The sequence below is a fragment of the Hypomesus nipponensis genome, chromosome 9, assembly GCF_054491055.1.
Source record: "Hypomesus nipponensis isolate SF chromosome 9, ASM5449105v1, whole genome shotgun sequence".
In the NCBI taxonomy this organism is placed as follows: domain Eukaryota; kingdom Metazoa; phylum Chordata; class Actinopteri; order Osmeriformes; family Osmeridae; genus Hypomesus; species Hypomesus nipponensis.
Genome location: NC_140369.1, coordinates 12,680,020 through 12,707,606, shown reverse-complemented (window position 1 = coordinate 12,707,606; position 27,587 = coordinate 12,680,020). Strand labels below are relative to the sequence as shown.

The window sequence follows — 27,587 nt, the reverse complement described above, 5'->3', positions numbered from 1 at the left end:
CTAACCACGAGCGTGTGCGTGTGTTTACATCTTCTGTAGTAGATGGCATAGACACTGGACAGGCTGTATTATTGGCAGGGTTACATAATCATCCACTGGGTATAACAAGCTTAGCTTTGGATTCTCAACGCTCACCAGAAGCACTGATTACTCTGACACCTCGAGCCTGTCAGTGTACCGGGAACCAAAGGTTATTTCAGGTGTGAGTGGTTAGGGGTGTGTGTGTGTGTGTGGGGGGGGGGGGAGAGTGGAAGCGCGTTGGGCTCTCAGCAAGAGCAGGCACGCACCTGAGGACGTGACTCAATACAGGTTACAGTGTACTACAGTGAGGTCTTATCTGATGGTGGTGTCAGAGACAATCGCAGCCCTGTAATTATTAAACAACATTCCCTCTCCACCACCAAGCGGGGATGACATGAGAAAAACTGAGCAGATGAGATCAAATACGAACAGGCGTGACAGCTACATTTAGACTGGCATGAGAGCTTTTCTCACATGGCACATTCACCTTTATACACACTAGGAAGTTCTAGATCAAACAATCAAGATAACTGACTTATAAAAAACATTATTTCCATGTAGCACACTCTGAAACAACTTTTTTTGTTGCTAACAATAAAAAGAGATGAAGTGTACTAGTACAGACTGAAATGAGAACCCAGTCGTTAGCCATGGTCACTTCAAAACGAAAGCCTGTTTTTCTATACTTGGCCTTGAGAAAAAGGGTCAAGCCTAGCTGGTCCCTAATATCAAAACGTTTAAATACAGGGTTTCCCGCAGCACTTTACAGTAAAGGCGGCCACCTAAGCAACACACGCCTGCCGCCTTAACTACGTTGTAAAGAAAAAATATGTTTTATTTTTTTATATTTAATATATATTAAATATTTAATTAATAGTGATATCAGCCGTGTTACTCTGTCCTGTTTTCTCCCTTCCATTCCAAAACGGCAATCTCCCTTCATTAGGCTAACCAATTGTGGAACAGAAAATGTTAAAAGAATGAAAAAAATATGTTTAGATTCGTAATTATTGGTGGGGACAATTACATGTTTCCTAACATTGGTGGGGACATGTCCTTACCATCCCACCCTACATTTATACCTAAGAATAATTGTAAAGTTGACAACTTTACAAATGTACACCATAGCCATATTATTAAATAATAGGGTGTATTGAAGCAATAAGGTACACGAGACAGTATTGTATCGTCAATAAAGTTGCCCCCCGCCCCCCCCCCCCACACACACACACACATTTTCTGCGGGAAACCCTAAAATATTGTTATTTGCAGTTATTGTTGTACAGTAGAATACTCATACAGATTACATTGTTTCCTGACAAAATCGTAGCCACAGCTCAGAATTGTCCCCTTGAATCCCCCAGAATGACTGGCAGGGGATGATGAGGCGTGGGGGCAGGCCCTCATGCAACATCTCATCTCTATTGCAACCCATCCAGCAAAAATACACCATGGTCTCCATGGTTTCTTGGTTCAACCGTAACACCATCAGATTGCTGTCGTCAGATCGCATACACAACAGGTGTTTGAAGTGGTAAACTACACCCACTCAAGTGCTGAAAGAGTTTTCTTCCGATTGACTCAGTGAGATTATGATCTTATCTGACTAAGAAAAAAAACGACAACAAAAAAAAAAACGCATCAAATGCAGATTTGTCTCTGCTAACCCTCCATGGAAACAGACTCCCTGGGGCCTTGACTCTCTCTGCCTGACAACCTCTAGCTGGTCCCCTGGCATGCCAACAGAGGGCCATTTCATTACCAGACAGGAAATCAATGGAAGGTGTCAAGGGTGATCTCATCAGTGAACAGCAGCTTGTCATTTCGCAGCTGCCCATCAGCAACACGTTTTCCCTGCAGACAGTCAGCAGGACAGAAGCTCCCACAGCTTCCCCTGAGCCAGCCTGACCCAGGTCCACATTATGACATGACGGGGATCGGGTATAGGACCATTAACTACTGAGAGGAAACCCTGACTCATATGCGGGTGCCCTTAGAAAAACACAGGCCAGATCCAGCAGGGAGAAGAAATCCCCATTTGGAGAGAGGAAAGGCTGTCTGGCTGTGTACTGTACCTGGGCACTAGGGCGTCCCCCCCTCTCAGGGTGGTAGGGTCCAGCTCAAAGATGGAGGAGATGTCCATGCCGTCGGGGACAGAGACCAGTGTGTACATGACCCTCTCCTGTGGGGTCCGCAGACGCCCTCGCAGAGCCTCGTGTTCTGAGTCCAGCTGGGGAGAGAAAAGACACAGTGAATGGGGGAAAAATCAATTGGTGCATTTGACGGCCCTGATTGGCACAGTGTGACTTGTATGTATTGCATAGTACATACAGTGTGCCTATTTCCGCTGATGTAATCGTACACATTGATCGACCGCACAACAGGACTGTAACTTTTGACTTGATGTGACAAGTAACTATATGGTCACTGAGTTCACCTAAGTCAGCTGTGTAATGCTCAAAACACTGTTGCATAAAAGAATGCAAATAGAACACCCTATAGTATATTCCACTCAGAAAAGTGAAGTACATAGCTCGACCAGCAATAAATAGAACGACACTGGCATCTGTAGGTGAAATTCAGTATCACATGCACTATAAAGATGAAATGATGACACCCAGTGGTGACATTTAAATGTTGTTTCTAACTACCATTTGTTTACAAGCAGAGGAAGAAAACAAAGGCAGTTTTCTTTTTCTCCAAGCTCAGATCCCCTCAAAATATCCGTTATCCATCAAACAATGAACACTGGAGATGATGAAGGACAAATACACACAGAGTACACAGAGACAGTACCTGGAAGTTAAAGGGAACAAAGTCCACCACCTAGACAGGGAGACAAGATCCACCAGAGTTTAGAAGTTCAGCCAAAGGTTAGCAACAGACACTGCTAACTGTATGTACCCCACTAAAACAGCAGGGTAGAGGGGGGAGGGGGGAGAGGGGGGAGAGGGGGGGAGGGGGGAGGGGGGAGGGGGGGAGGGGGGGAGAGGGGGAGGCTGACTTACTGAGGACCGCTGCTCTCTGCTCTCCTCTTCATAGTCTGGATTCACCTGTTGGCAGACACACATGTTAAAGGGGGCTTCTTCGCTGTTAGGGACGCACTGTGAGGAGGAGGCCTTCCTATTGGCCACCAGCAGAACAGCTATGTTGTGATTGGGTGCTCCTGGGATATGGATGCAGATGGAGCAGAGAAGGGAGAGGTCCACCCACGGGAGGCACACACACCTCACTCACCTCAGCAGCCAGGTACGATCCTGTGGCCAGGTGTTTGAACCTGAACAGGCTGTTCCAGTAACCAGCGCCTCCTCGACAAGGGTCATGGTGCACCACCTACAGTAGCAGAGCCATAGAGAACGCTTCTCCTTATCTGGACTAACCATACAAGTAAAACACATATGGAGACAGCTTCTGCTTTCCAACTCCTTTGCTGACCTCAATTTCCCACAGTGCTTTGCTGCTGGTGGCGGAGGTGGCAGACTGGCGGCCGGTGGTCCTGAGGAAGACGTACTGTTTCTTCCTGTGGTCGTCACACGTGAGGAACTTCTCCTGCTCAGCGTGGAACAACCTCACCACGTCACCCTGAACGCAAAGAAAAAGACACTGCTATCCACATCCATCCATGGAACATGCTGCGTTCTTCCATGGAAGTCCTCCTTCTCCGAAGAGCGCCTACCCCTTTCAGGATGGTCTCCTTGTTGTCACTCCATTTCATGAACAGAACAACCTTCCAGCTGGTGTTGCAGTTTACAGAGTTCACCTGGAGAGAGAGAGGAGGAGGATGGGTGATACGTAGACACAGGGACTCTTAACTACGTTTCTAGTCTGGTAGATTAGGGATTTACTTCAAGTGATAATGTCTGTGCATCTCAAGAGATGAAAAGTTTAGAGTAATATTTTTTTATTCATGCTGAGCATTAAGCCAAAGTAAATAAACTCCCAGTACATTAGATTATGAGCAAGGTCACAGCCAATTAAATGTGGCAATTTCATTTTATCACCATGAGAACAAGGATATTGAATGTGAGGCACAATGGTAATAATGTACAGTGTAAGTGTATTCAAGTAAGTGAACCAAAGGTGAACCTTAAGAAAGGAATGGTAACGGTTAACAAAGGAAGTGAAAGATGCAGGTGTTAAAAAACGGAGATGCCTTCTGCTACACATGCAAATCGACAAGCAGGCTCCTGAAAATCCACCGTTCATGTACCTCATTGCATCCTGGGTTGTCAACCAGCTGGTGGCTGCTAGCATGCAGGGGCTGTCCAGCATTCACAGGGTTAAGGACCACTTTGTCCCCTATCACCACCTAAAGAAACCCACAAACACATACTTTCCATTAGTGTCATCCGGAGGGTGATATCTAACAGTCACACTGGACCCAGGGGAGCGGTTACACAGTCCTGGACAGGAAGTGATGCGTCAGTACAGTCTGCAGCAGAGGTAAAGTGCCCTTCAAGATAAACTATTCAAAACATCACCTCAACCTTTGGCACTAGTCCCAACATTAGCTTAAGAGAACAGCTGTGGCAGGATAACAAGGTGGAAGTTGCAGCTCCACAATAAACACAGAGTTCCTGTTAACAACATTGAGGGTCCATGCAAAGCATGAAGTCATTTTCCTACGTCAGTTCTCCAAATGAATACCGGCAGTTCTGGGCATTTATTATGTGTCATACATGTTGTGATGGAATCATAGAACGTGGTGTATTTGTCAGCTACTATAACAGCCTTCAAGCAATAGGGAGCATTTTAGACATTGCCCATTTCTAACTTGAGATGGATCAGTTACAATCCCCAATAAAGCTTTTTGATTAAAAAAGTATCACTTCTCCAGGGCTGTTGTGCTATATTTTAATTGTATTTTTTAGCAATGACTTGCTTGACATGCCAGATATATGCAACTCCCAACTGATTCTATTTTAGTCCAAAAGGCTTAGTGTCCTATCCCTGAGATCCCTTAGTTAATGGTCTTTGCAGAGATCATTGAAGCCAGGAGCTTTAAATGAACTCACTGAGATCTCTATCTGTTCTTCTCCTAATCACATTTCCTCCCTCGATGTCTGAGAGCAAAAGGGATTTGACCTTAGTAGTCACACAATGTTAGACCAACACAATATAACATGATACAAATACAGGACACCGTGTAGAATGTATCTATCATGATCAGCTCCTTAATTTTGCGATATGCCTATATACCCATGTTGCAAGTGTGAAAAGCACAGCATGATGTCGGGGGTTCGAGACCATTGACCTCTGACCTCCACCACAGCTAGGATGGACAGTAGGGTTGGGTATCGTTTTAATTTAATCGATTCCGATAACGGTTCTGCTTATCAGTTCCGGTTCTAATCGATTCCTTGTTTCAATCCCCAAAAGGTGAAAAAAGGAGGAAAAATGTTTAGGCAACAAAAAATATCTTCGTTCTGAACATTCAGAATGCCCAAGCGGCAATGGAAGCAATATGCAAACTCTAGTGCATTCAATGCAGTGCACAACACCTGCCTGTAACCGAACCATACCAAAAAGCAAAACGAAAACGTCAACAACAGAGGATATGCAAAAGATGAATACAGTTCAGCTCTGCTTAGAGAGCTGGGCTCCTCCAGCACCAAGGAATGGCAGCTGGGACCACGGATCACGTTTGAAAGCACTTTTCCATGTTTGTGGTTTGTCTCAGTTGTTAGTGGTTGACGTTTCCTTTCGAATAGATCAAGCCTGAGATGCACTAACATGTCAGTAGGACATATACATAGACTTTAACACACCTATAAAGCTCATGTTTAACACTTCCTAGACCAGCTGTCTAGATATGAAGCATATGTTCAGCTCTATGGCCAATACAATAGTGCAGCATCAGCATGTTCATTTGCATGTGGCCTTGTTTAAACTCCCCGCTCCCGCAGTCCGCCTCAAAATGCCCCCTGATTAGAAATTAACCAGTAATTCACTTTGCATTCAGAATTGATCAAATTCAAACGATACCCAATCTCTGTAGCTATGACATTCTTCTTGGCCACACTGAAGTAGCCAACAGTAAAACAATTCTCCAAGGCAGTTGGGAAGTTCTGCATTGAATAAATAGCTGACTCGCTTGTTAGAAATGAGTGAACAGATGTAAGTCAAGAGAGTAACACCATGTAAAAATAAAGGTGTATGAACTTGCTTTTGATACCGTAATTTGGGCTGAGGTGATTTTACAAATCTGAATTCATCAGAATGCTAGGACATCCTAATCTTAGCTTGGCAGCTACACAACCAGACTTCCACTGACCAAAACAACTACTGTAATAATTAATGTCAGCTGTCTTGTCAGTTAAGAATCGGCTCGATGTGTCAAGTTGGTGTAGCAATTATTTTTGTTTCCGAGTTACATTGAAAGCCCACTTTTCACTGTCTATTTTTTCACACTGTTGTTGTGACAGTACGTAAAGCATGCCAGCTTGTGTCTAAACAAATGGCTGTTGTGTGTTGATGTATGACGTAGTCACCTACAATAGATCCTGGCAGATACACGTCCACACATGTCGTTGCAGATATGTGGAGTAAGAACCGATAAGCAGAACTAAAATTAAATTAGGGGGGGGATACTCGGAACCGGGAACTTTCTTATCGGTTTCTAATTTGGAAGGGAGTTTCGGTTCCCAAGCCTAGTGGACACTTACACTGTCTCCCAGGGAACGCAGCTTGTAGAAGGGGTGGATGTAGAACCAGGAGCCCTCGTTGCCGGCGGAGTCCAGAGTCACCCTCATGGCGTTCTTCTCCAGCAGGGCAGGCAGACGCTTGTTCACCGTCAGGTACTTGTTACTTTTCAGGTGCAGCAGCTGGAACATGAAGAGATAAGTCATTTACCTATAAAGGTACCACCTGGTTTACAGACATGTTGTTCACAAGACTGGAGGATTTCATATAGACTATAACAAATTAAAGTTATGTTTAAGATGTGTTTTAACACTTGGAAGACACAATCTGTGTGTTTGTTGTGTCAATAGAATAACACATCTGAATGAACAGACTGAGGTGAATAGAAGTCAAAGACTGGCACAGTCCACATGTTTTGATATCCCAAAGGAATGAGACATCAAGTGTAAGGGCAGAAATACTTCTCCCCCCCACACGCACACACACAGGAATTTTTGAATACTTGGTTCAGATATGGTTCTCATGACCTTCACTGCTAAAGATTTTGCCCAGAGGAATCACACAGATTTTTGTGTCTAAATTACCCACTGCACGGTTCATTTCTTAACAACGACATAAAGCTGGTTTTGGGGGAGAGAGCAGGGACTTGAAGAAGTAACAAATTACATTTTTTAGAGGACGTTTCTAAATATATGAATGGTGTCACTGTGTTTTCAGTGTGCTCTACTTCCAGGTGCTCTACCCACATCCTGACAGCCTTGATCATCCACCACTGGGAGAGTGGCACAGCATGACAGCCCGGGTGCCCTAAATCCCCTTTCCACCCGCAAGCCTTCACAACCCTCCAGCCTCAACCTTTTGTGGCACCATGTGAACTCGCATTGAAGTTTACCACCTGACACCAACTCACACAGTAGAGTCCATACTGTATCCGTCGTCAATGTTAATCCCAGGTTTGTTGCTGTTCAGATCCAGCATTATGCACAGCATTATGAGTGCCTCAGTGTGCCAGTCACACTCATACATCCCCTGGACAGCTAATGACCAGGGCCTCCCCCCTGTCATACCTGAATGACATTTCCATACTGGATAACAGTTCCTAGCAGCTTTCGATTCTCGGATTCATTCTGCTTCTTCTCCAGATCAGCAGCATGCTGAAACACAGACAGGAGGTACAAATGTCAAACACGTTTTTTTCTTTTCTTTTCAAGACAAGTACAGTCAGACATTGCAAGTGTCTAAAATCCCCACATCATTGATTTCAGGGAGGACGGTTTAAAGGGACAGAATGTGCACTGGTGCCCTGGTGTCCTTGGATCAATGCAGAAGGCTTTACTAGCGTCTGGGTGTGCTTGGCAGGACAGATGCAGGGGGTGAGGCTGGAGGTGTGAGGAGACTCACGTGGAGCTTGTTGAGGAGGACCGTGTCAGTGGTGCTGTTCCCTCCGGGCTTCGCTGCCTTCCAGAACTGTTTCTGTGCAGAGTACCTGTTCATGGGGCACAGCTTGAACAGGCAGTCTGGAGAGGGAACGGAAACAAAAACAGGACATGGATTGGAACCCAATGATGTATCACTAGTAACAGTGTTCCTCATCTGTCTGAGCCAGTCCCCTCCCTGCTCCTGGCTTGTGTTCTTCACTTGTCCATCAGCCTGTGGTTCAGGCATACGGCACACTCCCTATAGGAGACAACCTTGGGGAATGATGAATGAATCACTGGGTCGATTATAAGTGTAAGGAATGATGACAGGTTTGGCAATGCGATCAGAGATGGCACAATTTACAGCTCAGGCCACAGCCAACACACAACAGAGCTGGGATGGTGACGAACCCTCAAGATTCTCCAGTAGGTTAATGTATTGATCTAGAACGATTGAGGTCCGCACCACACACTGCAGGGAACGGCATGACAATGATAAATCAGGTCCGTGACACGAACATGATGGAGAACGTAGTCCTCCGCCACAGGCTCCAAGGCCATCTGAGAGCTACCAGAGGGGGACCTGATTATCTGTGACAGAGTTAAAAATAACCATCCTGGGGAGCGCTGTGGAAAAGTCGGTCAATGCCACAGCGTCCAGGGCTGAGCTGTCTTGAGAGACAGACAGAGTACAGGAGAGGGGGGGGGGGGGTGAAGACTGGAGGAGAAAAATGGGGCAGTGGGAGGCCAGGATGAAAAAAAGAGTGAAGGGAAAGAAAGTGGGTTTCTGGAGTGAAGAGGAAAGAGAAATGGGGTGAAGGAGAATAGGACAAGAGGACAAGGGCTGACAACATTCTAAAGGATCTCTGAGAAGTGTCTGTGAATGCAATACAGGGTTTCCCGCAGAAAATGTGTTCGTTAAGGTGGTAGGGTGGGGTTTGCCCTCAGACCGGGGGGGGTAGTTTGTGCGGTAGACTAATGCGGGGGGGGGGGGGACTAATGCGTTCTGCAGAGAAGGGAGACTGGCGTTGGTCATGGTTTGGAATGGAGGGGAAAAAACAGGACAGAGTAAAACGTTGGATATCGCTATTAAATTATTTTATTGTTTTTACGACAACGACAACAACGTAGTTAAGGCGGCAGGCGTGTGTTGCTTAGGCGGCCGCCTCAACTGAAAAGTGCTGCGGGAAACCTTGCAATAGTCTGGCCTACATGATCTCTCCCTGTCTCTACAAGCCAACATCTCCTCAAGCCAACACACCTTTGTGACAAGCATTACACCAAAGCCATTCCTGTTCCACAGCAGATCAGACAGGACGAAGCAAAGGTTTCAAATGTGTTCAAGCTCCTTGGAAATCAGGCCTTTTAAACAGCTTAAACAGGCTATTAATACTTGTCAGGCGTCTTAGGATTTAGACTCGGTAGACGTTCCCTCTGCTCAGGCAGGGATGAAGCGCTGTAGTGGTGAGTCTCAAGCAGGCTGCTGCAGGGCCTTGGCTGCCTGGAGAGAAGGCAGGTGGGCTTGGCTGGTTCAAGAAAACCCTCCTCATATTCATAAGGCCTGGGGGGATGCTGAGGTCTCCAGAGAGCCTGGGGTCATGTTGAAGACATGGCTTTGGAACTGATGGACCACAAAATGAATGATTAGAACTCATTATTTACTATGGTCTGCAGTGTGTCTTTGGTTACTCAACAAAAGAGTGCACTTTTTGTTGGAAGCTATATTTAATCTAAGCTTCTTTAAACTCAGAGCTCCAAAATTCCTCTGGCTTGACAGCCATGAACAGTTTCCACATATTATGTAGTTGTCCAAGGAATGTAAAACACCGCTGATGAAAGTATAGCTGATGACGCTATAGCACAGAATGCGGTTTTGCATTGAATTTGCTTAGGTCAGTTACAGATAGGATAATCCCCTTTTTCTTCTACTCCTTCAAACTGGAATGCTTTTTTTTCTACAGAAAACCAACAGAATTGTATCATCAAACTGTCACAGTGGTATATTAAAACATAAATATAACACTGTAAAAACAAAACAAAATAGCAGAATCCTCTTTCTCTCAGCAAGTCAGTCTAGTATTGATTACACTCCGGCCAGGCTCAGTGTGTTTCTTTGAGAGCAAGCACAGCCCTAAATATCTAACGGATGTTAAGCCTGCTTACGTTACAGGAGATAAAGGTAGAGGAACAACCCTACTATGCATCTGTTCCCCTGTTATTATTGAATCCGCTGTACCAACTGTTGAAAGCAAGTGGGCAGTCATCCTTCAATTCCCTGCAGTGAGTTTTTACTAGGCAAAGACCAAGTACCCTGTTCCTAGGAAAGTGAAATAGGAGAGAACATAACGAAAGCGTGTCTGGAAAAGTTGTTTAGTCCTGCAACATGCAGTCTAGAAGCAAGAAAACCAATTCAAGGGACCCTTTTTGTCGACAGGAGACCTTGTTTTTGTTCTTGTTTTGCAACATATTACAGCACATTCTTTAATTATTTTTATTTCTTCTACTATTGTGTCAATATTTCCAAATATAAGAGGGTGGTCTGGGTGGAAGGGCTGTAGAAATTTGCTTTCCTGTGACCCAAAACATACAATTATGCCACTGGACCAAAAGTCACTGACACTAACACGACAGGTGTTCAAACTAGACACTCATGACAGACAAGGCTCGGCCGTCAACAAGACTAAAACAGTCAGGAATGACTATTGACAAGCCTGAGGTCTCAGAGTGGACTGGGAATCAATTATACCATTTTCTTCAGGCTATTGACTTGTCCTCAGATAGAGATCGACAGATCAGGGTTACTCTAATGAGAGGTAAGAAGACTGTGTGTCGTCAGTATTCAACATACATGTTCTCTGACAGAGTGAATGTTAAATGATAACAATGACCATGGGTGGTACTTTCTGATGATTGTCCTGCAAGATCAAATAAAGTCAAATTTGGACAGAAACACCTTGACAATTTAATTTCCACAACCTTCAAACCCGATGAATGAGTCAATGAAACCCACATTGGCAATTGCTTCAAGAATTAATTTACAAAAGCTTGCTCTGGAGGCCTGCCAAGTACCAATTTAGAGAGATCTCCATGACAACAGCCCAGCTTCCAGCACCTCCTGGATCCCATCAGTTAGCCTCTGACACACACTCCCTGAGTGCTTTGCAAACTGGTGCCAAGTTCACACTAACCTTGATGTACCAGAAAGCAGGAAAATCCACCATAAACATACACCACATATTGTCCTGTGGTATCGAATAAGATAAGATAATAAGTTCAGTTTTGTGTTGTTGGTGTTTTGGAACTATAGGGTTACCACAAAGTTGTGACAAGGTAGTTAAGTCAACATTTTAATGATATAGGCCTAGTGTAACATAATCGAATCAAACAAACCCACTGACAACGAATCCATCCAATCGAACAATGTTATGCTGAATATCTTTTGTATTTGTATTGCAGTATTCTCAAACAGCATTGTTTACTAAATCTTAGAGCTAAAAAGAGCATTATTGAGAGACAAACGTCACCATGTAGGCTAGTCTTGGTTAGACTCTACATCAGAAAATCGGTATACTGTTACTGTGGCAACCACACTGACCCAGTGGCGGTTCTTCACTGACCACTGGTTAACCCTCACAGAAAAACAAGTCTAGTCCTTTAATGATGGTAATTGCCAAGACAAATTGGTGTCAAATGACTGAAAAACACATAGAATTAACATCTTAAATTACCCCATCTAAACGACATTGCATGAAGCATGTTGATTGTGAATTAAGAAGTGTCTTAAAATACCATCTAAGGCTGGTTCAGTGAGAGTGGGGTTCAAAGACTACTGGCCTAAAACACCTCAACCATAAGAGCCTCTGTCTGATGTCAATCCTTGAGAAGCATATTCCTATAACAAAACCACACTGAAAAAAGAAAGACAGGAGCTGGCTGGGGATATGGTATAGACATTCAATTCACTGTAGGGTGGATATTGGCAATGGTCATGCTAGTAATCCTTGTTGTTCAGGTGGCCTAACTGGACTTTTAGATTTTGTGTAGTAGCATTAGACAGACAATTTGACTCACTAACCTGTTCCGTTTTCCCTAACTTAGCTCATGGAGAAAACCTGGTGTAATCCCAACTGCTTATACTGGCAGGAAATAGACAGCATAGTTCTACATGTCAGCTTCATTGGCTAAAGAAACATGGCAGTCTGCCATCAGTAGGCTTCACACATGTTTCACAGTCTGAAGGGCCATATTTGAACATATTACCTTTTCAAAATATATGGCGTAATAACGAAACATTTATATTTAGGGACTTGATGATTAAAGATGAATTGTGTGAATTCCCATTTTGGGTTCAAAGGAATGGAGCATAAAATGCAATTGATCAATATCTAAAAGTGCTGAACAGAATCTTTCTACCCCAGCTAGTCTAGAGTCTTCTCAACAGAACACAAGTAGTGATGTAAGGCACTGTGTCCTGGCACTTCAGAAAAACAAGGTGAAATTAAATAAATAACCCTCATGATAACCTAGTGACATTCCAAAATGGCTTCATTATGAAATCTACTTGATAGTGTGAATATGATGTCACAGAAGAAAGTTACATCTCAAAGGCCTTTGAAATCACATATCACTGGGACACCTATGAGGATTTTGATATCACTGAGCATTGTGACCTCTAGAAGAACAGTGACCTCACAGAGCACTGGGACATTTGAAAGACTGTGACTCTGGCAAACGTGTGCAACAAAGGGTGCATTAGACAAAGAACAGTGACATCACAAGCACCAAACATCACCTCTGTGGGTCTTATAACCTAACTTTTTGTACACTGTTATGGCATTTAATGCAGAAATCTAAAGCTATTTCACAGCTCTGAATGCAGTTCTCATCTCATCTCTAGTGAGACAGAGTGGTTGCTGGGACTATAGTGATTGGTGACTTGTCCCAGATTCCTTCCTTACCTCTGAACTTCTTGGGCGGGTTGTTAAGGTCCCCTGTGTCTGGTTGTACCACACAGCGGTCATCCACAAGCCTGGGAACAAAAATAGAGATTACTGTAAATCTCTACTGAATAAAACTATCATTTTAGACATTGTGAAATAAATATGACATCACAGGCCAGGCCTTCTCACAAGTGATGACAGTTTAGAAATCTGAATGTGAGTGTCATCATTTTGTACTACTGCTTATGTCTAGTAGATCATTTTAATCTGTAAAATAAGGTAATTTTGCTACAGTTCATCCGTCATCACTGATATCATGACAGGTGCCCCGGTCCTTGCTAATGAAATTGGATTTCAATTCATGTAAATGTTGAATGATTGCCAAATAGTCCATTTAAATAGTCCACTGTGGCACAGTGGTGTCAGAACGTGTCACGATAGAAGGGGAAATGGATGTAGCAAAAATCAAAGAAATCTAAGTTGAAAACTATCTTTAAAAAGACAGAAGATGACCCTGATGAAAGGATAACCCTTTTCTTGTAATTGTAATAACATGCTTCCGTCAAAAAGAAAACGTACATTTTATATAAGGTATATTTTACAATACTTCGTAAGTGGGACGTAATCATTTATGCCTGTAATGTATAGGCTAGAGTAAAATCTACAATGGGTACCATTCATCACATACTGACTATATTCTGGAGTTCTAATTGGCAGAAGATTGATCACAAATCTCTACAAGAGCAGTCTTTCCGCCAACAGTACTACAGGTCTAAAAACATGCAGTCTAAACAGTGGCTGATCTCCGTTTCATCTCCTCTGCCTGGTGCAAAGTCATGGACTAAGGCTGAGGCCAGGATTAAATGGAGCAAGAACAGTGTCTGCCCAGATTTCCTCTACATTCCTGCCTGAAACGTGTGTATATACAGTGAGACGAAAAGTAATCTTTTTGTTCAGTGAACAAAAGTAGAAAGTTCACTTAAGTAGAACGTGTAATGAGGTTAAAGTGAAGATTCAGCTTCATTTTGAAGGCATTTTTACACATCAGATACATTTATTTTAAAATGATGGTACAGTTCCCCTATTTTAGAGAATGTAGTTTTTGGACCTTTTAAGATTACGTACATATGGTCGCACATATCCTTTCCATGCAATCACTGAAGTCTGCAACTTCACATTAACTAAACAACAACAGATGCTGGGTACTTTGCTGGTGATGCCTAGTCAGGACTACAGTGCAGCTGTCCCATCTCCTGCTTGTGTTACACAGTGTTACTGAGATATTTTCAACATCTGAGTTCTGAGTTCATGGCTTTTTTGTTCTCTTGTGGTGGAACCAAACTGTTGATTTTGGTTTGTCCACGATTTTGGCAATGTCCCTAGTGCATTTATTTTGAGTTTTGATTCAATTGACACTGCTGTTTTTCTTCATGTTGTCAAACCTCTAGAACAGTCTCCAATGGCAAATCCAATGTATTGAATCAAAACCAGACATCTGCTCTCTGATAAATGCACCAGCACCACACAAATAGACTTGTTAAAAGAAACACAGCTGTGGATTCAAATCAACAAATACTTGGAGTGCCCTAAAGTACCCTACAGTATGTGCAAGAGCAACTGTATTTTTTAAGTGGCTCATCTGGTTTGGATGATATGGAAGACATGATTCAAATGAAATCTGACTGGCTTCACGTCGACCTTGTAGTCAGTGTATCATGCCATGTTCATAGTGCTGGAAGACCAAACCAAAACAATGCATTACTGTATGGTGCTCGCTGTATTTGTTTGGCATTATGATAAGTAAACATTTGGTTTGGGAACATCTGTCAAAGATATGCCCTTTGAGGTGGAAGGTCAGTTGATACACATGTGGTAGCTAGGCTACATTCAGTCGCTTCATGCAGCAGCTACAGAAGCTGTTCCTCTGGTTAACGGAGCAAATCCGTCAGCCTTACTATTTTTGTAGTCATTGTATTTACTACCTGGACACAGACTGTGGGTTATATATTATATTTACAGTACACAGTCATCAACAATTATACATCCCTTGCTAAATAATGCAATAGAAAAATAGTTGGTTAGGCAAACTTGGCACCTCAGTAGGTTTATTGAGTCAGGCAAGTCAGCAGATTCTTTTTATAGGCTAGCTCATGCAGTGTGGTACTCGAAGGATACAGAGATGCTGTTCACAGGATATGATACAAGCAGAGCCAATTACAGTAACATTATCTGTTTAAAGAGAAAGTACACAATTTCACTTCCCCCAATCTGCTTGCAGCCTAAACAGAGAAAAGGATAAAGCATGCTATGGGCCTTCTTATTCTGTAGACCATTCCAGGAGGCAATCATGACTACCGTGGAAATGATTACATCCACAATCATGTGCATATTGTCATTCATCTTGTTAGTATTTTTAGACAGGTCTGAGGTGACAGATTTATTTCTCCTATCGTAAGATTAAGTCAATATTTGGATGTGAAAAGCATTGTTGTAACACTTGCAGTTCCTCCTCTTTCTAGCGTTTAATGAATGATTTTCTTATTTTCTTCCATCCCAAACCTCCTTCTATCCCTCTCCACGTCCAATTTTTGTCACCAATTATTGCCATGGTTATCCGCTGCTCATGCCAGCCCTAGACCTAGTGTCCAGTCCTCTCTCAACCAGCTGCAGTCCAGGTGGCTCATTATACAGCTGTCTCTCAGGGTTCACATGCACAGAAACAACAGTAGCACCTCCTCAATGCTGTTGCTAAATATAGCTCCCTCCTTCCCTCCTCCTCTCCCTCCCTCTTTCCCTCCCTCGTACACACTGTTAGCGTACCTCTTAACAGTGTAGGGAGGAGGAAAAATGATTACTAGACGCAACAGTGCCAGGCAGGCAACTTGACAAATGAGTTCTGTCAAGGTGCCGGTCTTCAAAGCCATGAATGCGTTTACTACCACTACCGTGGTGACCTATTTGTGAAAAGCCATGGTTATTAAGCGATTTTGAGTGTCATACACTGAGGTGAAGAGGCATGATCAAGATGTACAGTTTGCAAAGCCAAACATGGAGACCTAAGGAGAGACCAACACAGATGCTGCTTTCAGTTTCTTTGTCAGAGAGGTAAACACCAGAGGAAAAAGACGGGAGCATTAAATAGAAGGGATACAGAGAAGCGACACAGCTCTGACGCCAGCCTGCCACAAACACTTGCTAATGGGATTATAAACTCAGGTATGTTGTCCAGGCCTATCAGCCTCTGTGTATCCACTGATAATGTGTGAGAACAATAATATCTGTGTAAATCTACAGCTCTGGAGGGAACCCGAAAAGATGCACCTCCACTTCCTCCTCTCTAAGTGACTACTTGGAATGAGAAACAAAATTGCTCTTCATCCTAAAATCTGTATTAAGATACAGCCACACAGTATTTCCCCAAATCCGTTCCACTCTACACATCACGTTTTTGGTTTCCTCATCTTTTCCCCTGTCTGGCTAACCAGTCCAAAGCGGTTCTCAGTGACCCTTCCATGTCACCTATACCTTCTGACCACTGACCGAAAATACAGTTTCTCAAAATGTATTTCTGAGATTAGGGTGATGCAAACTTCTGCCCCCATGTCAAGTATAACTCTTGAGTCTCCATTGTACACTCCATCTCAGTTCAAACTAGTTTGATATAATTGATGGTGTTTAAACATCTATAGCAAGAGCAACTGGTTTAAAAATCATAAAATATAAGAGAACACACACTATCCAGACTTTTGAATTAAAATGGGATTAAATCTATCCAGCATTACACTTGATCATCTTTTCAATCTTTTCAATTCCACAATACAACAGTCAGTATAGTGAATTCTGAACTTTAAATCTGGATCTGTAGAACAGGGTTAAGTGTGTGGTAATATGCGAGTTTAAATAAAGTTCAGAGACGGTTATTTTATCAGAATCAATCATACAGTACTCACCCTAAAGTGCTGATAAATCCACTGGTGGAGCCTTCCGCATAAAGGGAACAAACATCCCCATGATGCAGGAAACTGGACATCTTGTCTGACATGATTCCTCACGCTTGAGTGTTTCTGTGGAATATTGAATAGTTAACTTAGATTAGATGCAGAAACCTGACTGAAAACCTTCCTGTATACTGTAGCTGACTGTCAGTAAACAAATACAAATCTCAGTCACATATGTAGCAAATTGGTGGTGGACTGGTGGAAGACTAAATCATAACATATCGATTTCATATTTATATCACAAACATTACACTTCAGCAATTACATTATAACATGACACATTTCTAATTTGTTAGCACTGAATTCATAAACAGGGTTAGAGTTAGAATATGCTTGGCAGCTAACTGGATCAACTGAAGTAGACTGAAATGCTCTTTCTGATAGTGAGGATATCAGAATAGAGCGTTGGCTGTTGGAACTATGTGACATGCAGGAACATTTCCACAACACAGATCTCCTTGTTGGGTGTGCATGGTGTACTGTATTACACACATTTATAAGTATCAACAGATGACAGCATTCAATACAGTGCAGTGCAGATAACATAGGACACCAAGACACAATGAGCTCTTGACCTTACTGGAGAAAAAGAGATGATACAGCAACTGAATTCCTGAGAAACTATACCTCAGAACTCACCTCTGATGCTCAACAGACAAGGGCCCTGTTCCAAACCATGCAAAGCACAACTAACTGATACTATTATCTACCTATTTAAACTGTATTTGCATATATGCTTAGTTTAACATTCAAATTACTGTGCACTTTATGGAAAAAGATCTACAGTACGACCTAAAGACATACAACCTATTTAACATGGCTTGAGACCTGCTCTTTGTGAATAAAACGAGTCAGATGTCTATACATCTGAGAGAAAGCACTACATGTAACATGTTCTGCTCCTATATTCAAAAATGATATTGAATCCATAAAAATATCTGGAAAGTCAATGATAACCATCTTATTACTAAACAGATACATTGATATGACCGCAGTGACCTAGTTAGCAAACTAATCTAGTAATCAACCTAATACTGCAATTCCAGGTCTACTATCAAAAATTGTCAATAGTGTTTAGTTGTAAAGCTTTTATTCTTTGATTTTATCAAGGCTATTATGACAAATGACTAAAAATGGACAGGCTTAGAATGTTAAAATTGATCAAGTGTCGTGCGGCAGCGGGAAGCGCGCTTGATGACAACATTGTCCGAAGACCTGGCATCTCTCACGTGTCCTTGTAACAAAAATTAAATTGTGCTGGTGTCCCCAATACATGTTAGTCAAGAGGAATTTATGGTTATGGACAAAGATTTTAGGCCCATTTTGACTTGAGCGGTGTTACAAACTATGCAGCAAATGCTATACTAATAAAGCCAGTGTCGGTAAGCGCGTGGGCTACTTCCTTGACCAATATGTTTGATATAGCTATCGTATCGTTAAATGCAATGACAAAGATGATGCTTCGCTAAAAACTACGGACTGAGATCAACTTTACCTTTCCAGAATGAAAAAGCCAGCGAAAACAGAATCTATATTGAATGGGTCAGCAAACGTGAATTTCCACCAGCCTTCCCTCGAATAATTCCATAATACCGAAACTCCAGCAAGAAGAAGCGGCGTATTTCTGACAGATGATTTTGTCCTCAGTGGTACTTGCAATCCGCTTCTTTTTACATCCTCCACATGCTCTTTAAAGGAACGCCCCTTTCGCAATTTATATACTGCAGCAGTGGTTTCTGGGAAATGCAGTTTTAAAACGTAAAGCTGACGCTCAAACGTGTCAAATATCTAATAGGCCTACAGCACGCACACACGAATGAACAAAAAAGATTGATACAATATAACACAACAGCAACAACAACAAAAGATGCTGTAGGTCTATAATATGCTTATTTCTATAGAATGTGACCAGAATGTGCAAGTTGTTTCTTTATGTACAGTATGGTATTTTTTTTTTGTGGGAGAGAAGGGGTGCAATGTCAAAACCAGAAACACACTGCCATTATAGAACAGTCACATGCTGAGCATGTTACAGAATGAAAAGGGATGTGTGAAAGCAAATAATTGAGAGGACTTTCAGCTGTCAGACACACTATGGTTGGAGCTCCCCACTCTTAGATTTGAAGATTGACCCTGGTAATACATCTACAGTGCCTATGACTTACATATATGCCTTCTTATGTCAAACCTAATCAGTCCTGTTCAGGAAATTTGCCCTTAAACTGTTTCAAGCAAAAATCATCGATCATAGATATTGACTGTTCATTAAATGATATGTCGTCTTCTGTCCTCTCTATTTATGATCCAGACTATATTTTACATAGCAATAAAAAAAATTCAGAAAAGAAACAAAGACCCTCCCAAAGAGTGATCTAGTTCATTTGCATGATGCCCTATTAAAAACGTTTCTTTTTCTGAGGCTGGAATTGGAACACAGACTCATCAGCATCCTTTCTCATAAACATAAAAAAACATCCACTCACTTTATTGGAGTCATTAAAACATATCCCAGAGGATTATAATAAAGAGTAGCAAACTTTATTTTGATAATAGATCCCACCCAATAGTATTGTATATTCAACAGGTTAAGTACATGTATTTGATTCTGTTTCAACTCCCATTGGATTATGAGATCAACTAAGATTATCTGTTGGAGATTTAATATATTTTTAACAAAGCTGGAGACCAGTTTGTCCAATTTGAATAGTCCTCCCAATCATCTAGGGCTCTTTAATGTCAATGCTGTAGAACTGTCACAACCCTGTTAATTGTTTTTAACAGTTTTTGGATATTTTACACTAGAGCGGTTGTGGCTAAGTTTCCACAACAGGAGCGCACACACACGCACACACACACAAACGCACCTGCACACACAAACAATGACAATGACTTGCAGGGTTTATAAGGAATAATGCGTAAGGCCCAGAATCTGTAGAAGTGCCGGATAGTGTGGGGTACTGCCTCCTCCTACATTACTCATCCACCCTGCAATACTCTCTCTACAAGCACAATACAGGGGCCAATTGATATGTAAATAATAGCAAATAGCTCTGTTTTACTCACTTCTGCTGATGCTTTGAAGCTCATTTCAGAAAAAGCAATGTGGTGCTGTAATATAGGGGGAGCATCCCTTTGATCTGTGACTCATGTATTGACGTAACCCTAACCCTAACCCTGTGCTCTATCTACTTGATAGGGCCATGTTTTGATACAGTTGAAGTTATGATAAGTGACATGTTACTCTACATAATCAAGTGTTTAATTCAACAACCAAAACAGACAAGGTCTCCCAGATCCAGGTCCATCCCCTGCTTGGTACATATTGTATTGTATTTTTTTATATTCTAATTTAAGTCTGGAATTTTGCAATTCATTCTCCGTTGTCATAGAGACAGTACAAGGAATTTATAATCAAATCCATTCAAAAGCAGACACCGTTGACTGCAAGCAGTCATTGACATGTTTATGAAATACTGTTCCATTGGCCATTATGGATGTACGATTCAGTGTTAAGTGTACAGAATGAGGTTCATAAAGTGGTTTTATTATATCACTAAAATGCATTTAACTTCTGATAATACCTTGGAAAATCATATATTTTACATCATTGTTATTGATTTTCAAGGATCACATGGACAGCTAAGTATACTGGCAAGCCATTCATTGAACCAAATTGCTTTACTGTTGAGAGAAACCTCCTGCTCATAACAGGTTGAAGCCAGACAATAATTTGTTTTTTCCCTGCAAGGACCAACGAAAAAGTTGTTACATGCTGGACACAAAAGGGTTCTCCTAAGGTCCGATATTGCCTTTATGACATAGGCTTGTTTTTTACATGGTTTTCTGATCCTTGCCCAGCACATACTTCATCCAGAATACAGCAACTAAGTCTGTTTAGCAGAAAGTCAGTACAAAATGCAGTGACCATCTGTGTGGGTGTATGTATGTGTGATATGGATGAGTGTGTGTGCATGTACGTGTGCCCTAGCTTCATACTCAGCCTGATGACATTTCTCTGCCAGTTCTGTGTGGGTGCAATGGCTGATGGTTGTCCTGACTCTGTGGCATTGTTTACAGTTTCAGGATGGTTACTCTTACATGCCCAGTCTCTAATCTAATTCTAGCATCAGTGAAAAAAACAAAACAAACAATTGCTTGGGCAAAGTCAATGAATCCAGCAAGGGTACATTCTGAAGATCCCTTATTCTTTTACGTATATTTAGGTGCTTTTTTTTGTACATTTAAAAATGTACAGACGTACTTCAAAAGAGGATGAAGAAGAGGATGTGGAGGAAGTGGCTGGGTGAATATAGGACAGGAAACCACAGCAGGCATAGGAGCATGCGCTTGTGTTGCTAGTAGAGGGACTGGACATACACTGCCACTTCCACCATGTCCTAGAGTGAATGAAATGCTTTAAGAAAGTCTCCTCTACAGCCTTTTCTAAACCTGTGGTCTCACCTGGCTACACACGACACCCCATTTTACATGAATATAGTACATGTATTACATTGAATAAAAAACATGATTAGCGTTAACAATGTAAAGGTTAATTCGTGGGCGTGGATTCTGTACGTCTAATAAGTATGTCTTAAGCTCTGTATGTCTAATAAAAACAATATTTTGTGCCTGCAAATGGATCCTGTTCATCCATTTCCAAAAATACATTTTCAAAATTGACTTTTGGATTAGGCTGATGTATTTTTCTTTGCTGCACTTTTGAACCACTGCTTCATCATAAACCTGTCTGTGCATGCTGTGTAAATCAACAATCTTGTTATGGCTCTCTTTTGCATTTAATCATCTCTATAAATTATTCCAGTCTCCCAACTGTATGCAGAGAAGCAGCTGTGTCATGTCCATACTGATGACCTGCCCTGTTTGTCATCAGAGCTTAGTGACCAGGAGAGATCTGGAGAGAAACAAGAGGACATGTACTGGTGCTGTGGCCTACAGGGTAGAGTTCTACCTCCCTAAAATAAAAGACAATTACTCTGGTTTAATGGCCTTAGTATCCTCAATGGAGATGTGCCTATTAAACTAGCTACCAAGATATTCTAATTAGGCCTGGTGGTTTGTGGTACTAATTCTACTGCTGCTGTTAGCGTGTGAAAATTCATTCTCATTGAGTATGGGATCTTGAATTATGTTATTCTGTACTCCAAGGTACTGTACATCCCTAGACTATTTCAAATCTACATAAAAGTAAACATTCATTTTATTAAATAGGACAACAGTGCTTCTCCTCATCCTGTCTCCCAATCCCTCCCCTTGATTCAGTCTCATGACAGACATGATGATGTGCGATCACGTGATGGCCCACAAGTTGTGTACATGTCTGCACAGCAGAACTCAGAGAACTCCCCAAGCAGGAGAGCATCCAGTGGTCATGAATTAATCATTTTGGGCATCATCACTTGATGTTTTGAAATTGCATTTATTCAGTCATTTGTTGATTCGTGCAGCTTAGTATAATGCACAACGTTGTCCAGTTATTTAGGCAGTTTATTATTACATACATACAACCTCATGTATTGTGTCTTGTACAGGTTGGAACAAGCTTCCATCAGACCAGTCACCTAGGCCACATGACACTAAAAGCACTAATTCTATAGTGAAGGTTTAGACTACTTATGAGTCAATCCATATGGATCCAGTATGCAAACAAATATAGCAGCCTGCAACACAACCAAGTTTAAAACGATTACTTATTTTCAAATGAGATTTTGATGGATTGATGAGTCCAGTTGATGATATCTGTGCTTGTTTTTGGACACTTTTTTGGTAGCAATGACATCTGCTTCCTCATTAGAGAGGTTTTCTACTTCAGATGACATGCTGCCAAACATGATTTCTTCACTGGTCACACCCTAAAATAGACTGCTTATTTCCTTTCCTTTGTGTTGCCATCATGTAATTTATAGTGTTAACAGTGTTTAGTGTTTACAGCCCTGTGAATTGGGATGGAAAGTAGCTAGAGTAACCTGGTTAACTGAACGTTAACATGGTGTCACTGTGAGCTTGTGTTTTAATGGCCGTCAACCTTAGAATTGAAATCAAATCACTTCTACCAAACAACATTATCTTCTGCAGGAGCTGACTAACGAATACTAAACAGTAGTGTATAACAGCAGAGCTGTCTCTAATCTTCACAGGGTTTGGCCAAGAAGCTGAGCAAATTAAAATTGTCCAGCATCTGGCAATACAATAACAGTATTTATACTTGTGACAAGTATGTTCATCTTGTCCCTGTCTCACTGTGACTATTGTGATGATCACAGGGGGAAGTTCACCTCATATGATTAATGGCTGGTTGCTAGGTGACTGTCCCGGGAATGAGGCATTTAATCCATCTCCAGTCCTGAACAGCAGAACATGGATCCTCCACCTAAGAACAACGTCTCTTCAATTACCGACCGTACACACATCCTGTTGCCATAGAGATCTGAGGGCACTTCCTGTAGTTTCAGGCAATTTGCTGCCAGTTCACAACTCCCAGTTGCATTTTCTGAGGGGAACTATCCACCTTACCAGCAGTTAAAAGAAACATCAAAGAACAATTTGGAGAGCAGTTTTTACTAGTTCATTATCTTATTATATAAACGGTAAAGATATGCTGGCCGATCCAAGGATAATGTAACATCAATGATGTTACACATCAGTGACCTATGCACTTTGTAAAGCTCTCTCTTGGAAGTCGCTTTTGATAAAAGCATCTGCTAAATGAATAAATGTAAATTGATCCTTTGCTAAAACTGATTAAGTTAGGGTGTACTGTCATTGTTCATACAAGTTAGGTTGTTGCAGATTGCACTTAGAAATTACGTTCACATCAATCATCGCCAATATCATGAAACAACTAGAGCAAAGTAAATGTAGGTTGATGCTGTACTCAGTCCTTTATAGTTTGTTGCTCTCACAGAAAGAACAAATCAACTTGATGCAGAACTCTGATTGGCAGAGGACTTCCAATACAGTGGAGTTCAACGTGACTGGAGCTAGTCTCATTTCTGGACAGAACACTTCCTTCTAATTAGCCCAGATGTGGATATTAATATAACAGCACAGATGAAAACAGGTCTAGACTGGAAATGGAGCAGTTAGAAAGGAGAGGGTCCTGATTTAAGAATGGTCACACAAAGTGGGCCACCTTCGCCCCTCCTGTAACAGGGGAACAAGACCCGTTTCTATTTGAAAATACCCTCCGGCCCTCTTTAATTGCTCTCACCTCCAGAGATTTGAGTCCCATGAAGATCTTAAGATACCTTTGATGAGACACGATGTTAGAGAAATGCTGAATACAATTGTAGAGTTGACTGATAAGACACAAATTAGCTGTAAAGCCTGTGTCAATGTGAGTTTTGAACAACAAGGTACAGAATAAACATCCTTATGAAACTGAATGTTCTTGTACACAAAGGTAGTGTCTGTTTGTTAAAAGATATCCTCCATCCAGGTCCTGCTAGTCTACAAAAAGTGGGGCAGAGGTCTTATATAGGCCAGAGTCAGACGACACTTTAGACTGAAGTGTGTTGATAGCTATGTCTGAAGGGACATGCCCTACATAACAAGCTTTCTCTCTGATAAATTTAATTGACAGACACCAAAGACATACACTTTCAGCTACTGTAGTGCAGTCTTCTACACAGATGGAGCATGTGTTTAGTTCATCAGTAAGCCAGATGGGTCGTCTATGACTGGAGCAGGGATGACAAGACTTGTAGATGCGTCATATTGTTCTATGACAATAACAAGATGTTTCTGAAAGTAAGAACTACGTACATGGGAAACACAATTCCATGCAAAAACAAACTGTCTTGTACATGTACATAGTCCTAGTACATTGATCTTCCAACAATTACTGATCAACCAGTTACAAACGCCCACACACAAGGAAGTTTAAGAATTAAGCCTCCTAATTGTTGAATACAGAAATGTCCAATGGCAGGAACCTGGCACAATTAAAGGCACCACAGCGGCATGGTTTCCTCTCGAGTGTGGCTGTGCAGCTGGCCTCAGTGCCAGGAGCAGTCTGCACCAGCATCTTCTCCACAGCTGTCTTGTTGCCAAAACATCCTGAGTAGTCAAATGTCAGTTCCTCATGAAGGGTAATGTCCCTTCCAGCAAATAGGGCTAGTCTAGGCACCGGGGAGTGCACTCGGACAGGCACCATGACCAGGTTAGGCTGGCAGGAGTGGTTCAGAAAGCGGCCTACATTTCCCACCATGGCTGGGTCCACAAACGTCTCACTGACAGTTCCTTGTCCTGCATACTCCCTCACAGTAATAATGTAATTGCTGTCCCCAGGTCTTTGAGCTAGCTGTCTGTGTCTGGCCTCAACATAGTCGATCACCTCTCCTGCGTATTCACATACAAAGGTCCCACATGGAATCGTTTCCAGGGCTTTCAACCCCCAGCCCCTGTCCTCTGTGAGGTAGACCCCCAGTCTAATCCCCAGGCCTCTTTGAACCACCCGATTATAGCAGGCCTCACCGCAGCCACACATAGCATTGCATTCAAACACAGGTGTGCAGTAACCAGAGTCAGGGCTCTCATGGTGGGACAGTCGACCATGGCTGTCGAATGTTGGCCCATATCTCTGAAGGCAAGAGCAGCTCTCTATCAGGCAGGAGTGAGATTGGCAGGAGCATCCAGGAAGGAGACACTCACTGGGCTCTATGATACATCCTGGCCCTTTGATATTCTCTGGAGAATACTGAAACAAAGGACAAACATTCAGAAATTAGATTAACATTTTAACAGCATCCAATAACACATGACACAATTAAAATGCCTTAAAGGGGTAAGGCATTGGAATGTTTCCCTCTTCTAATAGTTTGCAGCCTAGTGATCATGTGCTGCCATCAGGTGGCAGTTAGCAGTTCAGACATGCACCCAACTTTGGCTCTTTATATCCCACCCGTTTAATTTAAGACATTAGGGTTGGTTCTATGGCTAAAACAAAACGTCACACAAAGAACATTGCAGACTGTAGGACAAACAACAGCTACTACGAACGGAGTCGTTTATTTTTTGTCACGACAACCAGCTGGTGTTCCAGAAATTTAGGAGACTATTTTACCTGAAATGTCGGAAATTCCCCTTTGGTAACGTTTTCTTCAACGTTAACTGGAATATTTTCAAGACCTTGGCAGATATCCCAATAACTGAGTCCCTGTAAACTCATATTAAACAACAAAGCATATTAGCCTCCTTGCTCACGTTTAAAATACTAAACAAGAAGTACTTCCTGGTTGGCAATCCTTCAGAATAAAAGTATCACATGCTAAAAACACGTTGACAAGAATTATTGTCACATTAGCAGAAATTCACTAGGTGGTAAGTAGGCCTTAATCATAAACCAGAAAAAAACGAAGGTTCTAATTCTGAAAATCTTGAGAGATTTATTAGGTGGAAAATATACATTTAATTTCAAGCGAATTTATACAGTTTTTGCAGTAGGTGGCGGTATGATACTAATGTTGGAGTTCTCTAATCCTTGACCTTCTAGAATCTAGATCGAAGCCATGAATGCAATTTAGTGTGTGTGTGTGTCTGTCTGTCTGTCTGTGTGTGTGTGTGTGTGTGTGTGTGTGTGTGTGTGTCTGTCTGTCTGTCTGTTTGTACAAATACAACATGCTAGTAGTGATGTCTTGGTTTCCACAGCATAACACAACAGAGTTTCCTCATTGTCATAATAAATCCAAAAGCACACAGTTTTTCCAGGGAAAATTTTTAAATGACATGCAAATTTACAAAACTATATGATATTTTGTGAAATCCAGAGTACAAGTCTAGATTAATTTGGAGTAGTTTAAAACACCCATGGCTGTCTATTTAATCTATGTCAATCTATGTCCAATCTTTCTGAAAATCATCCCTGAGGAATTCAGTTTAGCAATCAATTATGAAAAGAATGAGGATGATGTTTGGAATGTAGAAGAATTTGGTGAAGTTCCTTCAAATAGAAAATAGAAAATATACTTTTCTAATCACATTTATAACTGAAGGTTGAGTTTATTTGTTTAAAGAATGCACAAGACTTCAATTTTTTGCAACACTGTAATCTATATTGTAGTAAAACGTGTTAGAATAATTCAATTTACTCTCAGGCAAGTTATTTTTAAAAAGCCTTCTTGAGCTCAACTTTGCCATGATGTTATTTCCATGTTGTTGTGATTTATAATTGATGTCCAAAGGTTGATTCCCTAGGGGCCAAGTGAAGCAGATGGGAGAAGGTCACATTGTCAGCTGGTATTTTAGAAAAAAAACGTGCCCAATCCTCCATTATCTTCTTCCGACCTTGCCAAAAAAAAGTCATATTGTTTGGCATTCCCTAAATGTGAATCTACAAGAAAAATGCGGCCTCTTTAAATGTGGAGACTCACACTTAAGTAAAAATAGATTTAATGTGGAAAACAAGAAAACAAGTACAATCTCAAGTGGCTGCACTTTCAGTAAACCATCCCTTGACTGATATGATTTGACAATTTGTGTTCCTCTTTTAACATTTGACAATAGGATGAAGTTTGTCTTCGCACCAACCTCTTCTTTCCTGATGAGACAGG

The 27,587-nt window shown here is 41.7% G+C and overlaps 2 protein-coding genes and 1 long non-coding RNA gene across 8 annotated transcripts in view; 1 reads left to right on the top strand and 2 right to left on the bottom strand.

Annotated features, from left to right (window-relative positions):
- itpr1b (inositol 1,4,5-trisphosphate receptor, type 1b) overlaps nt 1–18,687 on the bottom strand; it is a 65,138-nt gene extending 46,451 nt beyond the window's left edge. For all 6 annotated transcript variants that reach the window (XR_014766567.1, XM_084704805.1, XM_084704807.1 and 3 more), the window contains exons 1-13: nt 18,515–18,687; nt 16,972–17,085; nt 13,040–13,110; nt 8,065–8,180; nt 7,731–7,817; nt 6,687–6,845; nt 4,232–4,330; nt 3,698–3,781; nt 3,457–3,603; nt 3,259–3,354; nt 3,030–3,074; nt 2,818–2,847; nt 2,097–2,251 (exon numbers count right to left, since the gene is read on the bottom strand). Coding sequence is in view for 5 of the 6 variants with exons in the window: in XM_084704805.1 (XP_084560931.1) it covers nt 2,097–2,251; nt 2,818–2,847; nt 3,030–3,074; nt 3,259–3,354; nt 3,457–3,603; nt 3,698–3,781; nt 4,232–4,330; nt 6,687–6,845; nt 7,731–7,817; nt 8,065–8,180; nt 13,040–13,110; nt 16,972–17,063 (1,181 nt within the window). In the remaining variant the exon portion in view is untranslated. The remainder of the gene's footprint in view (nt 1–2,096; nt 2,252–2,817; nt 2,848–3,029; nt 3,075–3,258; nt 3,355–3,456; nt 3,604–3,697; nt 3,782–4,231; nt 4,331–6,686; nt 6,846–7,730; nt 7,818–8,064; nt 8,181–13,039; nt 13,111–16,971; nt 17,086–18,514) is intronic.
- On the top strand, nt 3,015–4,853 carry LOC146272984 (uncharacterized). Its single transcript, XR_014766568.1, has 2 exons — nt 3,015–3,270; nt 3,472–4,853. It is a non-coding gene; the product is annotated as an uncharacterized LOC146272984 (long non-coding RNA).
- A 5,860-nt stretch (nt 18,688–24,547) lies between the features above and the next one.
- setmar (SET domain and mariner transposase fusion gene) lies at nt 24,548–26,264 on the bottom strand. The gene is made up of 2 exons (XM_084704080.1): nt 26,102–26,264; nt 24,548–25,735 (listed from the first exon to the last, which is right to left on the bottom strand). Exons 1-2 carry the CDS (start codon nt 26,204–26,206, stop codon nt 24,935–24,937), a joined length of 906 nt encoding a protein of 301 aa, XP_084560206.1. The 5' UTR covers nt 26,207–26,264; the 3' UTR covers nt 24,548–24,934.
- Nucleotides 26,265–27,587: the final 1,323 nt, after the last annotated feature.